At 45.7% G+C, this 14,972-nt stretch overlaps 4 protein-coding genes across 6 annotated transcripts in view; 2 read left to right on the top strand and 2 right to left on the bottom strand.

Moving 5' to 3' along the window:
- The window catches only part of ephx1 (epoxide hydrolase 1, microsomal (xenobiotic)), a 4,060-nt gene extending 404 nt beyond the window's left edge, over positions 1-3,656 (bottom strand). The window contains exons 1-9 of the mRNA XM_019884917.1: positions 3,591-3,656; positions 2,781-2,968; positions 2,487-2,667; positions 2,185-2,403; positions 1,906-2,035; positions 1,212-1,426; positions 1,009-1,117; positions 482-601; positions 5-116 (exon numbers count right to left, since the gene is read on the bottom strand). Coding sequence (XP_019740476.1) covers positions 5-116; positions 482-601; positions 1,009-1,117; positions 1,212-1,426; positions 1,906-2,035; positions 2,185-2,403; positions 2,487-2,667; positions 2,781-2,963 — 1,269 coding nt within the window. The 5' untranslated portion in view covers positions 2,964-2,968; positions 3,591-3,656. The remainder of the gene's footprint in view (positions 1-4; positions 117-481; positions 602-1,008; positions 1,118-1,211; positions 1,427-1,905; positions 2,036-2,184; positions 2,404-2,486; positions 2,668-2,780; positions 2,969-3,590) is intronic.
- Positions 3,657-4,751: 1,095 nt separating this feature from the next.
- srp9 (signal recognition particle 9) lies at positions 4,752-6,215 on the bottom strand. Its single transcript, XM_019884980.1, has 3 exons — positions 6,025-6,215; positions 5,818-5,886; positions 4,752-5,456 (listed from the first exon to the last, which is right to left on the bottom strand). Exons 1-3 carry the CDS (start codon positions 6,094-6,096, stop codon positions 5,337-5,339), a joined length of 261 nt encoding a protein of 86 aa, XP_019740539.1. The 5' UTR covers positions 6,097-6,215; the 3' UTR covers positions 4,752-5,336.
- A 603-nt stretch (positions 6,216-6,818) lies between these two features.
- traf3ip2a (TRAF3 interacting protein 2a) lies at positions 6,819-9,719 on the top strand. Its single transcript, XM_019884977.1, has 10 exons — positions 6,819-7,019; positions 7,391-7,440; positions 7,534-7,938; positions 8,098-8,176; positions 8,246-8,430; positions 8,523-8,611; positions 8,687-8,755; positions 8,820-8,924; positions 9,060-9,134; positions 9,223-9,719. The coding sequence occupies exons 2-10, from the start codon at positions 7,425-7,427 to the stop codon at positions 9,367-9,369; spliced, it is 1,170 nt and encodes a 389-aa protein (XP_019740536.1). The 5' UTR covers positions 6,819-7,019; positions 7,391-7,424; the 3' UTR covers positions 9,370-9,719.
- A 1,357-nt stretch (positions 9,720-11,076) lies between these two features.
- The window catches only part of rev3l (REV3 like, DNA directed polymerase zeta catalytic subunit), a 26,111-nt gene continuing 22,215 nt past the window's right edge, over positions 11,077-14,972 (top strand). For all 3 annotated transcript variants that reach the window (XM_019884974.1, XM_019884973.1, XM_019884972.1), the window contains exon 1: positions 11,077-12,027. In XM_019884974.1, the coding sequence (XP_019740533.1) occupies positions 11,889-12,027 (139 nt within the window). In that variant the 5' untranslated portion in view covers positions 11,077-11,888. The remainder of the gene's footprint in view (positions 12,028-14,972) is intronic.

Raw genomic sequence — 14,972 nt, 5'->3', positions numbered from 1 at the left:
GAGCCATGTGCGTGTAGGGGAGGAGCTTATGGAATTTCTGTCGCACCCACAGCTTGGGGCTGTGCATCAGCTCGTTGGGGAAGCACGCAAATCCAGCGGGCACCGTCACCGGCATCCTGGAAACAGCGCATCGCCGGTTACATCGGCAGTCCCATTCCAGCGCCGATGCTACTTTGATCGTGCGGATCCATGCATGTGGCGCATGCAACAGACACGCGATTTTTTTCTTTTTGTCAGACCAGCATCCTGGAAACAGCGCATCGCCGGTTACATCGGCGGTCGCATTCCAGACGAGAACAGCGCCGATGCTACTTGGATCGTGCGGATCCATGCATGTGGCGCACGGAACAGACACGCGATTGTTTTTCTTTTTGTCAGACCGCTTCATCTTTGTAATACGACGATATACAAATGTATTTGTACCGATAAAGGCCGCCCCACCCGCAACTGACCAAATAAGCGGCCGTCGTGAAGAACTCACGTGGTGTGGGGAGAGTCGAGGCGGGAAAAATTCTCCTTGTAAAACCTCATTGAGGGAATGATGCAGCCGGACGTCCAGTAGATCATCACGTTGGTCAGCAGGTCGTCCAGAGAGAATTTCCTTGGAGACACGCGAGCACAGACGCGCGTCACCGCCTGTGGTTTTGTCAAGGCCGCACGGCGACTTCAGATTTGCTCATCTCCGCGATAGGAATCCAGCACACTAAAGTGCCTCTCTTGAGCCCGACAGGAATTATTACGAAGAAATACAATACAGCGGTGGTGTCCAAGCTACGGCAACGGGGCCCATTTGCGGCCAAAAATGACCTTTGACGTGGGCCGCAAGGTTAGTTACAAAAGGTGAAGGCGGGCAGAGGGAGGCTGTCAGAAACCTTGAACCGAAAGAGGATGAAATTGACGAGACCATACAAACGATATCGAATTGCTTTCTCGACTGACGTTGGCGTGTTTCAAAATGTTGACAATTTTAAGAGCGGCCCTTTCACCCATCCATTTTTCTGTCGCTACCTGGTGAGTCCTCCGTCCTCCAGGTTCCTAAAGTCTTGACTGGTCCACGTGGAAAACTTCTCCAGAATGTACGCAGCCAAACCAACTGGTGAATCATTCAGCGCTCGACCTGAAGGGAAAAATAAATGAATAAATAAGACCACAAGTCGACAAACAGAAATAACAGAGCCATAACGACCAGTCAGCCTGGTCTTGGTTCTCACCCGCAGTGTCGGGTTTGGTTGCCTGGATGTGCATGTAGCCGGTCTCCTTGATGGACTCCACAAACATTTTTTGCATACACGGGTAGAGACGCTCCAGGTCCACGCTGGTGAAGCCGAACAGCTTGGGGAAGTGGCGGCCGAGCAGGACCGATAAAGTGATGACCAGACCAGGTTTGGAAGGCGGAGCAAAATTCACATGCAAGGCTTTGACGATCCTGAAGAAAATGAAGAATGCGAGATTATTTGCGCCATGCTTGGGGGGTTCTCCAGATACTTTGGCTTCCTTTGCATGGCGCTTCAAAGAAAAAAAAAAAGTATTGGGTGAACTGATTCTAAATTGTGAGCTGTGACAAGAAAACAAAAAAAAGACAAATCAGCAGAACTTCCTGCATTTTAGTCTGTTGATTTCCCATGGGACGCCAAACGAGCTGCTGATTAAATGACAACAGTGACCCCTAGCGGAAAGGATGATGCGTTGCATACAAATACCTTGGCAGTCGTCATTGCGTAGTTCCGGTTGAGGAAACAAGAAACGAGGAAAAATAACATTCACGCTCATGTCCACTTACCCCGTTGTTATGCCTAAAGCATTTTTTACTCCTCCAATATTTATTCACACGTCGACATTTTTTTCCCCGATTAAAAACTCCAGAGTGGACAATAACCGGCAGGTCGGGGAGCGGGCTGGTCTTACTTGGGTTCCAATTGAGCCATGTTGGTGGTGACAAGCCAACCCCAGTCTCCTCCGTGAGCGTAGAACTGCTGAAAGCCCAGGCGTCTCATCAGTTTGTGGAAGATGCGAGCAGCACACACGGAATTAAAACCTGTTCAAATACAGCACACGGATTGAGGACTCGTTCAACGAAAACCAGATCAAACGATTGAACTCGGCTGTCTGGTCTTCATAAAGAATGACAGACACGTTGCTGCCTTGGCGTTCAAGGCCAGCGGGGCGGTCGTCGTGCGGATTCACCTTTCTTATGCGGTGCTTCCGAGTAGCCATAGCCGGGTATGGATGGGCACACCACCTCGAACACGAGACCCTGGGGGTCGGACGGCTCTGTTAGCAGTGGGATCGTCCCGTAAAATTCATAGAAGGAGCCAGGCCAGCCATGAACCATCAGGAGAGGAAGGGAATTGGTCCCCTCGGGCACCCGTTTGGGTTTCACGTGCACGTAGTGAACATCAATGCCTGGATGGGAATTGCGGGGGGGGCAGAAGTCAAGACAACAGGCCAATAAGATAAGTAAACGTGAGTCAACGACGGCAACAAACCTTCAATGTTGGTTTTAAAGTGAGGATACTGGTTAAGTTTGTCCACTTGTTTCCTCCAGTCAAAGTCATTCCTCCAGTAAGAGACGACCTTCTCCAGGTACTCCGAGTTAAAACCATAATTGAACTGACTGTCCTCCAGGGAGGGAACCGGGCGCGTCTGGTCTATTCTTCTGTGAAGGTCCTGAATGAAAATAACAGGAGGACACGTTTCAAAAAATCCATTTTGTGAGCGCAGACAGACAAAACCGCAACGCTCTCATGATTGTGATGATGACGTTTGATGGGGCGGATGACCTCCAGCTCCGCATCGCTGGTGGTCACTTTAAAAGGGTGGATGGTAGTGTCCCGCTCGCCATCAGGGATGGGGCCAACCCCCCACCAGCCATCCTCTGTCTTCAAAACATGGCTTCGTCTTCTAAACACCAGCAGGAAGATGACGACTCCAAGCAGGAGAGCGATCAGGACCTCGAACAACATGTTTCCTGAGCGGGGGCAGGAGGAAAAAGACAAAGTGCGGATGAGAAAAGCTGTACTACTGTACTTTCAAATGAAGTCAGTGCCCGCTTTGGCCACCTGGGGGCAGTACAGTATTACAGTATACAGTCATGCAGACAAAAAGGAAGACTATATGTTAAACCGTTAAAAAAGCATAACAAAAAAGGATAACTGGTATTGTATGAACAAGAGCTTCCTACTAAAAAAAGATACAGCTACAAAGATCGTAGAGTTCCATTTTGATTGATACTGCAGAAGTTTTCATCATGATATACAGTACTACATATTTCAATAACAATATGTTGATGGTTGCGGTTGTTGTTTTGGTATCGTAGTATCATACTGAAGACTGGCTCTAGTATTCTCAAGAGTATGACGCGCAACTAAAACAATCACCTTTTTGAATGGAGAGATTGTATTTGGGCTTGATGTTTTGGACTTTGAGAGGACTTAACGGGAAAGAGTGCGTGCTACAATTGAATGTCGACAGCAGGCTATTTTCCGTGCCGGGCTCACAATGAAACACTTTGAATCTGGGGCTTAACATGCAGCTCGGGAGCCAAGAGTTAGCGGAAAAATGCGGGAGGGGTTAGCCAAACAAAAACATGCCTGTTGCGTTGGGGCCAGCAGAGAGGATAATGTGAAGAACAGCCGTCAACCGGCCCCTGGCTCGAGAAATAGGCATGCCCAAAAGGACAATGTCAACTCTTATCAAAACAACTTTGCGGGAAAAAAAAGGATCCGAAACGTTCTACAACACACCACAAGTGCGCTTTTTGCCAAATAGTCGAGTATTTGGCAAAAAGCGCACTTGTGTGCCCGTCTAAAGTACTGATAACTTGTTACTAAAATAAAACCACAAATCACGTTAAATAGCAATGATGCAATCCAAGCCTAGAAGAAAATATGGTTAATCTTTAACGAGCCTATCTTTTTTAAATAAATCAGACATAGAAGGAAATCAGAATTAAAATTGGTTTCCTTTTACCTGTTTTGTGCTGCTGCGGCGCGTGCTTGGTAATAAGAACGGTTCTTCCACGAGCAGTGGCCACGGACACTGGAGTCCTTCCCTGGCCTGCTTTAACCCGAAATTCTAGTGACCCTTTGGAGTTTTACTGTCGACATTCCAGAAGTGCATGATGGGAAACGTAGTTTTATGTCACTAAGGAGAAAACCCATACAGGCAAAGTAAGAAAACAAACAAACATTGTAAAACAGGTCAATATGCCAACCTTGTTTTATATACATGCGTGAAAATTACAATTCGATCAAGGTGACAGCTGAATTTTCCAAGGGGTGTTGAGTTAATGCCCACCACGGGGCTTCGGTCAGAGTTATTCAAGAATGACATGTTATGTCATTTCGATGCTTGTTTGTGTAGCGCTCCACAGAGGGTGCAGTGAATAACAATAATTGGGGTCCTCGGCTGTCAGGTTGCCCAGACAAGTGCCTGAACTAAATGCGGGGTCCTAACCTGAGGAAGTTTAAACATGCCTGATCTAAAAAAAAAAAAAAAAAAAAACTAATTTCAAAACAAACGCAAACAAAATGCCTACGTTAGTTTTTAACAAGCGTTTAACAATGGCATGTGAAAAAAATGTTATTTTCAATTGCAGCAAGAAGCTCTTTGGGCAATGAACCAATATTTACATGCTGGGATTTATAAAATGGAATTGACTGGTTGGGCACTCCTGGTATCAAAAGAACCTGCCATACAAGATTAAACAGACTCCCATACTTTCACCCCAAATCAAATAAAGGTACTAGTTCTACACGAGTAAACATACATTTATTGTAGATGTAACTGTTGTCAGCAAATGCAACGGAAGTTGTTGAGGTTCCTAAGAAAAATCAGAATGTCCTGCTTCCAGTTGTGTTCATTTCCATAAAAGAAAGGGGAAAAAATTAAGAGCAGGGTCCAAATATAATGTTAACAACCTGATTTACTCAAAATTACGCTTGCATTGATCATCCCACTTGAAAACAAAAATAACCAAAAGCTCAGGTGCCCAAAGCTGCTCAATGAGCGGCACGCTGTCCATTTCACACACGACGCCCAAACCTCTCGTTTTGCCCATTTATACATTCGCACACAATCAGAAATGCAATCGAACACCTTCCGTGGAGAAACTGGATAACGCGTTGTTTTAAAAAATTCTAAACTAAATGTGCAGAAAGCACATAGAAATCACATCTCTGACTGTGCTGGATGAGCTGGTCCAGCTCGAATTAAATCTCCGTTACTGCTCTTCTCCATCAGACTCTCCCATCAATTCCACTCAGTTGGTGTTCTGTGTTCCCAAACAACAACAGTAGTGAACTTGGTCCGGGCAACAGTATTCCTTCTTGACTACGTTAGTCTGTTTCCATAGCGCCGCTGTGAGTCTCTTTGGACACCATCAGTCTCATCAGTTTCCCATGCAGCTTCTCGATCTTCTTCACGTCCTGAGCTTGGTCCGTCTTGTACTGTAAACACTGACCAGGGACACGCAGAGAGAAGACTTACATGACTAGTCTGACAGTCATTTGACAAATTCTGACAGTAATTCATGCCTTCGTCACATCCTCTCTCTCTCTCTATCTATATATATATATATATATATATATATATATATATATATATATATAAGTAGCACACTGATCGACTGGTTAGCACGTCCGCCTCACAGTGCAGAGGTGCAGGGTTCGATTCCTTCCTGTGTGGGGTTTGCATATTCTCGAATGCTACAAAATGAGTTTCGTGGGACTTTCTCCATTGCGAGACTAATAAAGGTTTTCTTATCTTATCTTATCTTATGTTCCAACTCTGAGATTGTAATTGTGACACCACACTTACCACGGAATCGTCAGTCACTTTAATACAAATTTTGCCGTCGCAGTGCCTGTACTTGATTACCACTCTGGCCTAAAAAAAAGAGGGAACAACAAACAAGCTCATTCAAAAAATAAATCAAGCATCTGTTTTCTCAAATGCTAACGCGATTCAAGGCTAAAATGCTATGTAACTCGGCTTGTGAAGCACACGTCAAGGAGATTTTTTTACCTTCATGGGGTCCGTCAGATACAATTTTTCGGCTGCGCGAGCAAACTCCTCCCAGGTCTGAAAGTAAGGCATTATGTTTTACGAGGTGAAAAGTGTATTATCTTTAAGAACTCGGATAAGACAGAGAGACAACCACGCTAACTTCAGAACACCACATCAGCAGCAACACCAACTCCACTAACCGGAAGAAGCTGTGACGTAAGAGTGATTCCGGGTTGCCCCTTCAAAACAAAAGAAAATTTTGGTTTGTGTTAACGAACCAAAAATGATACTGTAATACAACAAGAAAATATTATTCAACACAGACAACAGTGGTTCCCAACCTTTTTTTGTGTCACGTACCAGTGGAGACAAGTATATGCTGTTCGCGGACTGGCAACCTTTTTATTTCCCCATCGCTTTTAAAATGCCAGTTTTAAAGCACTGGTACTAACAACAAAGATAATTAGAGAGTAAATTTTAGAGTAATTAAACATTTTAGGAACAGATTTTTTTTGGATTCATTTCAAACAGTGTTATTCTACTGAACCACAAGTGGAGAATAAATTACAATCACACAGCGAACTATTAAGAAATGGACCAATCAGGAATAATAAATACAACTTATCGTGGAAGCATACTGTAATAATTTTAAAGTTATTATCCTACATACGGTGTTAGCATCACATTGCTACTTGCAAATGTGACTGATCAAAAGACGTCACGATTGATTGCTGCTTTCATCCAAAAAAAAAAAAAGGACTACAGTCCCCTCGTTCTGATTGGCTGTTGAAGGTGAGGGACAGGTAGTTTAGAAATATTTCCTGCTTGTGTGAGAACAGGTTTGTCCTGCGGCGACGGGCGAAGCACTTCCACAGAAAGGTGTGATCTTTCTCGTTCGTCATATCGAAATCTGTGGGCTTCATCCAACTTCTTAAACTTCAAATATCATTTGGATTTTTCTTGGAAGAGCGACCTGTCAGGTGTTCCGAGCACTAGTTTTGACCTTTGGACCGGTGAGCCCTTCATGTTGTTACGCTTCACTCCACCCGGATCGAAGGCACATAGAAGGTGGTAGACTTAACTGTGGTTTATGTGCCTGTGGAAGTGACATCGATTTTACATTTCATTACATTTTGGGCACTGCGTTGTGAGCACTTGTATAATGTAATGAGATTCAAAACCAAAAGAAAAATACTTGCTGTTTGCAGTGAAAATCTCAAGACTCTGCCTTTTGATTGACACTGTCAGAGAGGAATTGATGGGAAAAAAAAGTTGTTTTTATCGGGTTGGTAATTTGCAGTGGTCGCAAGAGAACCGCGATTTCTAATCATGTGTCCTGCCACGAGGCTAATAAATAATACATTGTTTGTTTGAACTTCTGTAGAGTCAACGGTTGCTTTAATATAAGCAGCAGCCACATGGACACTTGGAAAAGTAAGAAACAGACGTTGGACCAAAAACTCAGCCGTAATAACGGCGGTGTAGTGAAAATGAAGCGTCTTTTTTGTTTCACTGCTGCTTCCCTAGGCCTTTGCTCTCATCGGAGCGTTCCTATCGAGGTGGACGAGAGCACGCCGCCCTCCGACCTCGCCCTCGACTGGGCTTCTAATTGCCAGCGGTGCAGTGGACCGGGGAACAGTGGAAGCTGGGAGCCAAGTGGGGAAATGAGCATCCATACGAACCGGGACAGACTTCTTCAGCGTTATTTCCAGAGTGAACTGAAAACGACGAGTCCTCCTGCCTCCTCCCAGGGCGCCTGGGTTTGGCTTCCAAGACCAGGGGAGAGTTGCCGTTGTGATTTTATCGAACCTCAAAACGAGCTTCAGTGTTCGTTGGATGAGGGCGATGGCTTGGAGCCACCTCTCCCCCTTATGTCAGAACTCAACAGCACCCACGACATCCCATCGCACTACCCAGCAGAACATATTCAAGGCCAGTCCAAGTGCTCGGAAGACACAATGGATGTTCTGTCTGAATGTTTGTTTTGTTTTTTTTTTTTTTTTGGGGGGGGGGTGGGCTTGAAAAGTTCACTTTGGTTTTTAGCATCGATTCGTCTTTGCGACTGTGTGAATTTATCACTTGTCATTGCAGGCTTCCGTCCAAAGCAGGAGAGTTGCTGTCGACGCTGCGCGTGTCAATGTCAGAGGGCTGCACCCTTTGCACCGCCGTGGTATGGAGCATCACTCATTCCTGTCATACTTTCCTGCCGCTGTCATTTGTGAATGATTTTCTTCCGCAGGAACCATCCAGGAAACAAAATGCAACATGGCAACGCTCCAAATGCCACAAATGCCCTTCAAGCGCAAGCTGGGGCGGCTCCCGGGGATGTCATGTGCGAGGTCGGTTTCAATGACCCCCTTCGAGTAGATCGCGGACCAGGTACGAGGGAGACCAGGAGGACTGTCACGCTTCCTGATGAATATCGTAAGTGACACTTCAATGTTTTAGTTTCGGCTCCGACCCATCTCCCTTATGTGGCCGAATGGAAGTTCGCTCTTGACTTTGTGCATTTGTAGGGAACGTGTTCATCACATATTCAGTAGACACGGCGGAGGAAATGACTGCCCTCAGCAAATTCCTAACAAGTCAAGGCTTCAAACCCGCAGTAGGCTCCGATGTTCTTCCTCACCGTTCCTTCTCAAACGCTCGTCGCATACCTCCGTTTCTTCTTTATTTCTAGATTGACATTTTTGACAATCCAACCATCCGAATGGGCATCACCAGATGGATGGACAGATTTTTAAATGACGTAAGTATTGTATTAAAAAGAAAAGAAAAAAAGTCACCTCGGTCTGATGGCGGGAACGTTACAGAAATCCGTTCTCATCATTGTGGCAATCAGCCCCAAGTACAAGGAGGATGTCGAGGGGGATGCTGACGATGAGCACGGGCTACACACCAAGTACATCCACAATCGGGTGAGCTCTCACACAAGTGCCATCCCCGCGGCAACACGAGCACACATACGCGCAGCACACAAATACGCACGTGACAACTGTACTGTCGTTTTGAGTTGTCATCAAAACGTCAATCTTCATTTGCCATTGGTACAGATCCAGAATGAATTCATCCAACAAGGCTGCCTGAATTTCAGACTCATCCCAGTGTTGTTTTGCAATGCCACAAAGGTGAGTCAAACACAACCCTTTCCAAATAAACGCCGTTCTTGCTCATACCTCGTCGTTTCTTTCTCCCCTTGCTGTGTTTGTGGGACAGAAACATGTCCCCGGTTGGCTTCAGAACACAAGGATCTACAGGTGGCCTCAAGACACGCAGGACCTGCTCTTGCGCTTGCTGAGGGAGGAACGCTACATCGTTCCACAGCCAGAAGCATCCCTCACCCTCACAATTCGTCCACTCTGAAAGAAACGACAAATACTGTCACAGCGCGAAGACGCGCCAACAGCGTTCGAGAGGAAAGAACATTTCCAGCGGCCGTCTTCACTTCTCTTGGTCTTTTTGACTCATGATCGATTCTATCATCTTCGGAGCATGAGAGATTTCTGCACGGTCGTGTTTGAAATGAGAGCAGATGATTCCAATTTGAAGCGCATCAGGAACCGTACGAAGCCTGGAGTGTGATGCCGAGAAGATTGCTGTCGTTTGTTCATCCGCAGAACGTTCTCCGTGTCTTTCGTCTCGCTCATCATTCCTGACAGGTTTCCCCAGAAGGTGGCAGCACGTCTCAAATAATCAAAACCACTCGCAGCGGAGTGTAGCGTTTGTATTTTAGTTTGTCCATCCATCCATTTTCGACACCGCTTATCCTGAAAGGTTCGCGGGGGGCGGAAGGCAGACTACACCCTCAACTGGTCGCTAGTCGGTCGCAAGGCACATATGTAGACGAACAACCGTTCACACGTACATCCACACCGATTCCATTCTGCAAGTCAGGCAAGTGTACCACTACACCATTATTGACAATTAATTCGTGTAGTGTGATTTTCCAGTAGCACTATCTCAAACTAACCTCCTGCCCACTCATCTCGTTTATAACAAGTGGAAAACAGCTATTCATGTGTCATGAGCACAACAATGTACTTGCGAATAGAAACAAGAGGCCTAACCATGCGAAACGCCCGAATCACAATAAATCAGTATTGAAAAGTTCAACTTCAGCATGCTGAGCGGTCCAACCCCACCAGGCTGTTTCCTACACCTGACCAAAAATGGTGTGTTCTCTGAAGTACGAGTTAAGCTTCACACATTTTATCAGATCCTGCATGAGCCCACTTCCTGCCAACACCAGGCCTGCCAAGGCCCATCAATCTCATTTTTATTGTTCCACAAATACGGGCCACTCGTCTCTGCCTTATCTTCGGAGTCCAAAGCAGCCAGACACAGATGTGTTTTCACAAAGGGCTACAAAATATATTTCCCTAAAATAGCAATCTCTAAACCTTATTTCCAACCATTGTCCTTTAAGGATAACTCTTTTACCTTTGTTATAACAGTTCCAACTTTTGATAAGTGTGAATGACAACGACAGACTTAGAGTCACTGCCAGAGATGCTTTGAATCTCTCCATCACAAAATTATTTGCTGTAAAATAAAAAAATAACAATGGTCCGGTGAGGATGAAAGAAAAAACTTTCCTCTTATCAGACATACCATTTCACCCGTCCAACAACCTGAAAACTCCAGCATCGGTTCCATGCACAGTGAACATTTTACGTGTGTATTCTACATTCACTAGAGTAGATTTGACATGCCGTCAACTATATGCAAACTTTTACATCGCGAGGCTCGTACTGGGGCCATCCATCCCCACATTACCCTGAAAAGGGTGATGCCACACATCGGTACAAATGCAGATTTCTTTCTCGTCTGACTCCACAGATTTTTGGAATGCGTAAATATGAAATATATTAGTTTTGTTAAATACAATTAATATGGCTTAAAAATGACTAGCGACCACTCAAGGATGTACTGGGCTTTGTTTGCTACTACATAATGACCAGCAGCTACTGTACTATCGTGAAGCTAGTGCGACGTTAGTTGCTAAAAATGTATGCCAGTTGTAGTAGTCATGGTACGCAATTGTTAGTACAGTTGTACCTCGCTAGTAACGTATTGTTATTATGCAGACATATGCTGCTGTGCGGGGAAAAAAACGTCTCTGGGAAGAGTCGTCCGGTTTTTGTAGTGCGCTCAAGTCGTTTTACTGCCGTTGTGCATTAAATTGTCTTAGTAGCGAGCACAAATCGCGTCCTAGCAGGACATCAAATGAACGACAACATTCCAATATACTTTGTGTGAGAAGCTTTGTCAGACAACACCCCTTCAAAATAAAGGGTAACGTGTCTCGGTCTTTATGCCATCATAGAGCCTACGATCATTTTATTTTGAAAATAACCACAAGAAGTTGTATTCCGCTGCAATATCGCTTGTCACGCCGTAATCGGGCACCGTGGGTAGGCGCTTCATAAGGAAGTGTAGGCCAATGGAGGGGGCCGTCGGCTGTGGCTAGTTCCAACTCGTGATTTGGGAAAGACGCCGCATACCGGAAGGCCGGGAGAACGTCTTCCTGGCCGAAAACAAAAACACCATGTACTGTTAAAATATCACAGGACAGTCGCCGAGGAACATGGAGCCGACAGCGAGGGAGAGTCCGATTTGCTGTGGCCCCTCTGTCATAGCTGTATCTTAATTGTGGATTATTTGGACGCGTTGGCGCCGCGGAACCTTTTGTTCGTGTTTTTTTTTTTTTTTTTCGTGGAGACAACCGGGCTTTCCCTGCGCTTCGCCGTCGTTCTTCAGAAATGACAGCACCAGAGTCGGCTCTTCTCATCTCGTAGCCGAGCATTTGTCCACAAATGGACTCCTAGCAGTTGTTTTTTCCCTCCCCAGCTTTTGCTTGGTGTACAGCAGCCAAAGCAGTCATGTTTGCCGTACGCATCGTCAATGCAGACTACTACCTGGCAAGTCCCATTAAAGACCTGGACGTGTGTTATTCAGAGTTCAGGAAAAACGACGTGAAGAAGGTGCCGGTGGTGCGGATATTTGGAGCAACGCCCGCAGGTCGGTCGATGAATTGTCCGTCTTTTGTCAAACAAGCCACAGTGCTGCTGCATGAGCCGTACACCACGCGGCGCGAGACGTGGATAGTGCCAGGGCTGTGGGTTGCACGCGCCCCCCCCAATCCCCCCACGAGAACGCAAACAACTAAACGTAAGGCGGACTGTGGAACGACTACAGTATTCCACAGAGTCATGTCGGTGTCGACAATTTAGGTGCGTGGCGGTTGCACATTGTTGCAAATCGTGGAGCGCCGTTGCTATCCCGCGCATGCTTTCTGCCTGCAGCGGAGAGACCACCCCCCCCCCTTTCGGGCATTTTACGACGGTTGACAGTGATTTTTAATAGGACGTTTTCATTTCCATTGTATGTTGCTATGTGCGTGCTCAAAGGGGAAGCATACCTTGGAATTTCTCGATGTGTGTGTAAGTACATGTGTATACATGTACATGTATATGTATGCACGTATATCTGGAAAAAGGAGGGTTACGAAAACCAATTTCCATTGGTTTGGTTTTCAAAGATATAAATGAGTGCATCAAATCAAATCGAATGGAATCATTCCACTTTGAAATAAACCGTCCTTGAATCGTATCGCACCCCGTGCATGGAAATATGGATCGGCTTGTTTTTAATCGGAAAGATGGACGACCCCTAATATATTAGTCCATTACATCACTTACAGTATTGTCAAGTGAAAATGTGCTTACTGTATCTACAGTCGTTAGCGTAGGACTAAAAACAACGAGAGGATAATATAACCTAGATGAAATAACGTGTCCTTTACTTTCTGAAAATATAATACATTTATTTTTGGCTGAAGAGTGCCCAACAATACCAACATAGCGAAATATAACCCTCTCTCCCCCTTGCTGCTCAACAACAGTATATTTTCACGCATGATAGCGCCGCTTTATCCCAGATGAAATCATTTTCTGTCTGCCGCATCCTCTGTAACCCTTTTGAACAGGTGGTGACTCTGTATTTTGTTTGTCGTAGGAATCTGGTCAGAGCATAAACCTGTCTCGCAGTACGCATCCTCAAGAGAATGACCCGGCGGATTGGTCCCGCAAATAACCTTGCTTCAAATTATTGCTTCGATTACGAGCTTTATCACAATCGATGTATTCAGAAACTGTGCCCATTCGAATCGAATATGCGGTGACCGACTGGTTAATGAAGCCACGCAAAACTGTGTCGCCAACCCCATATTAAAAGACAAGCAATTGAATTATTTTAAAAGGAAAAAACAACAATCATGAAAGACATATTGAGCGCTATTGCTTTAAAAAAATGGAATGTTTGCGCTGAGCCCTTTACTACTGCTGAATAAGTTACTTTGGCTGGTAATAAGGACCTTTGCATTGAACTGTTCGGAAAGTCTGCAGTGGGGGGGGACGGGGGTGGGGGGGAGATACCGGAGCAAATATTGGCTAGCACCACAAAGTGCTACAGTTGTTGTCAAAGTCTGTTAGTTCCAGAATTGGCCGCATTTCCAGGGTGTGCCACTGTTGTCACAGATGTACGGAGCAGGCTCAAGAACGTGCCGATGTGGCGGCCATGTTGGCAGGGGCGACAGTCCCCAAAAAGTTAATGGAAAGCATGCACATTAGCTTCGCTTTGCCATTGGCATGCAGCTCAAAAGAAGCATGTCGCATCTATTTTCTTTTTGACGCTAAATACCCCCCTGCAGCAGGTGCTACGTTTTGGCTTATTGTCATCATGGCAACAACCGGAGTTGGATCCACACCAAATGACTCCGTGCCGATGTGTGTGGAGCCACAAATTGTTTACATACTGAGTTTTTCGCAGTAGATGTTGGATTTGTCATTTGGATAAAATCAGGGGCAGTTTATTGCTCATCTGCATGCCACTCTGATCCGGGCCCGACTCCCATTCCACAATGTGGCGCGATTCAAACGGACGCCAGTCTCTCATGAGAAGATTAAAGGCTTCCACTGATTAAACATACCGTCCAGCTGCACAAGTTTAAACATTCTCGCAGTTGTTTTGCTTTTTGGGACTCGGACTCATCAAGTTGTTACACTGTTGTAAGTGTGATCCCACATGAATGCATTGACTTTGTGTTTCTGTGCCGTATTTCTCCCATTTTCTTTTCAAAGGGCCCCGCAGGCGAGATTTTTAACACATAAACTCTTCCTTTTATGTCAGCTTTTATGTCATCTGTGCTCTCTGGCTTGTGCATCTGCTCTGCACCACGTGGCTTTGGCTGCAATCCCAGACCTCGTACTCGCTTGTCCTTCCATGACCTAAGCCGTGAACACTCCCACCAGTCAATCCGCTCTGTGTAATTCAATGCTCGCTTCCTGTTTTTTTTTTTGTTTGTTTTGGAACTAGCATCTCGCGTGTGGCCAGTCTGAGCACGCTGTGTCCGTACACACTTCTATCCGAAAAGAACAGCAAATTAAAATCGTAAAAATATCAGCCTTGGAGTTGGTGCGGATGCTGCCCCCGCCCCACGTCCATGTATTTTGGCTTCTCGAATCTCTCGGTCTTTTGCTTTTGTTCAGTTCCATATCTCCCACCAGTCAATCCGCTCTGTGTAATTCAATGCCCGCTTCCTGTTTTTTTTTTTTTTGTTTGTTTTGGAAATAGCATCTCGCGTGTGGCCAGTCTGAGCACGCTGTGTCCGTACGCACTTCTATCCGAAAAGAACAGCAAATTAAAATCGTAAATATCAGCCTTGGAGTTGGTGCGGATGCTACCCCCGCCCCACGTCCATGTATTTTGACTTCTCGAATCTCTCGGTCTTTTGCTTTTGTTCAGCTCCATAGACAAGCTCTCCAACTGGTGATAGCAGGAGGCGCCCTGTTTTGGTTGCTCAAACGTGCGAGAGGGAGAGGAAGTGAATGAGCAGCAGGGAGAGGAATGAAGTGGGGGGCCCCTTTGACCCCGGGGGAACCTTTAATGCCATCCAAAGGAGTTCC

The sequence above is a fragment of the Hippocampus comes genome, unplaced genomic scaffold (genome assembly GCF_001891065.2).
Source record: "Hippocampus comes isolate QL1 unplaced genomic scaffold, H_comes_QL1_v1.1 scaffold144, whole genome shotgun sequence".
Lineage (NCBI taxonomy): Eukaryota > Metazoa > Chordata > Actinopteri > Syngnathiformes > Syngnathidae > Hippocampus > Hippocampus comes.
Note: the sequence above shows the minus strand (reverse complement) of the source record. Positions and strands in the feature narration are given on the sequence as shown.

Excerpts from the sequence above, each read along its gene's own strand:
- traf3ip2a (XM_019884977.1), top strand. Across the intron at positions 8,177-8,245 it reads GCACCCTTTGCACCGCCGTG|GAACCATCCAGGAAACAAAA; the intron begins GTATGGAGCATC and ends TTTCTTCCGCAG. Across the intron at positions 8,756-8,819 it reads TGGACAGATTTTTAAATGAC|AAATCCGTTCTCATCATTGT; the intron begins GTAAGTATTGTA and ends GGAACGTTACAG.
- srp9 (XM_019884980.1), bottom strand. The coding sequence starts at position 6,096 with ATGCCTTACTTTCAGACCTGGGAGGAGTTTGCTCGCGCAGCCGAAAAA. Across the intron at positions 5,887-6,024 it reads ATCTGACGGACCCCATGAAG|GCCAGAGTGGTAATCAAGTA; the intron begins GTAAAAAAATCT and ends TCTTTTTTTTAG. Across the intron at positions 5,457-5,817 it reads AAGTGACTGACGATTCCGTG|TGTTTACAGTACAAGACGGA; the intron begins GTAAGTGTGGTG and ends GTCCCTGGTCAG.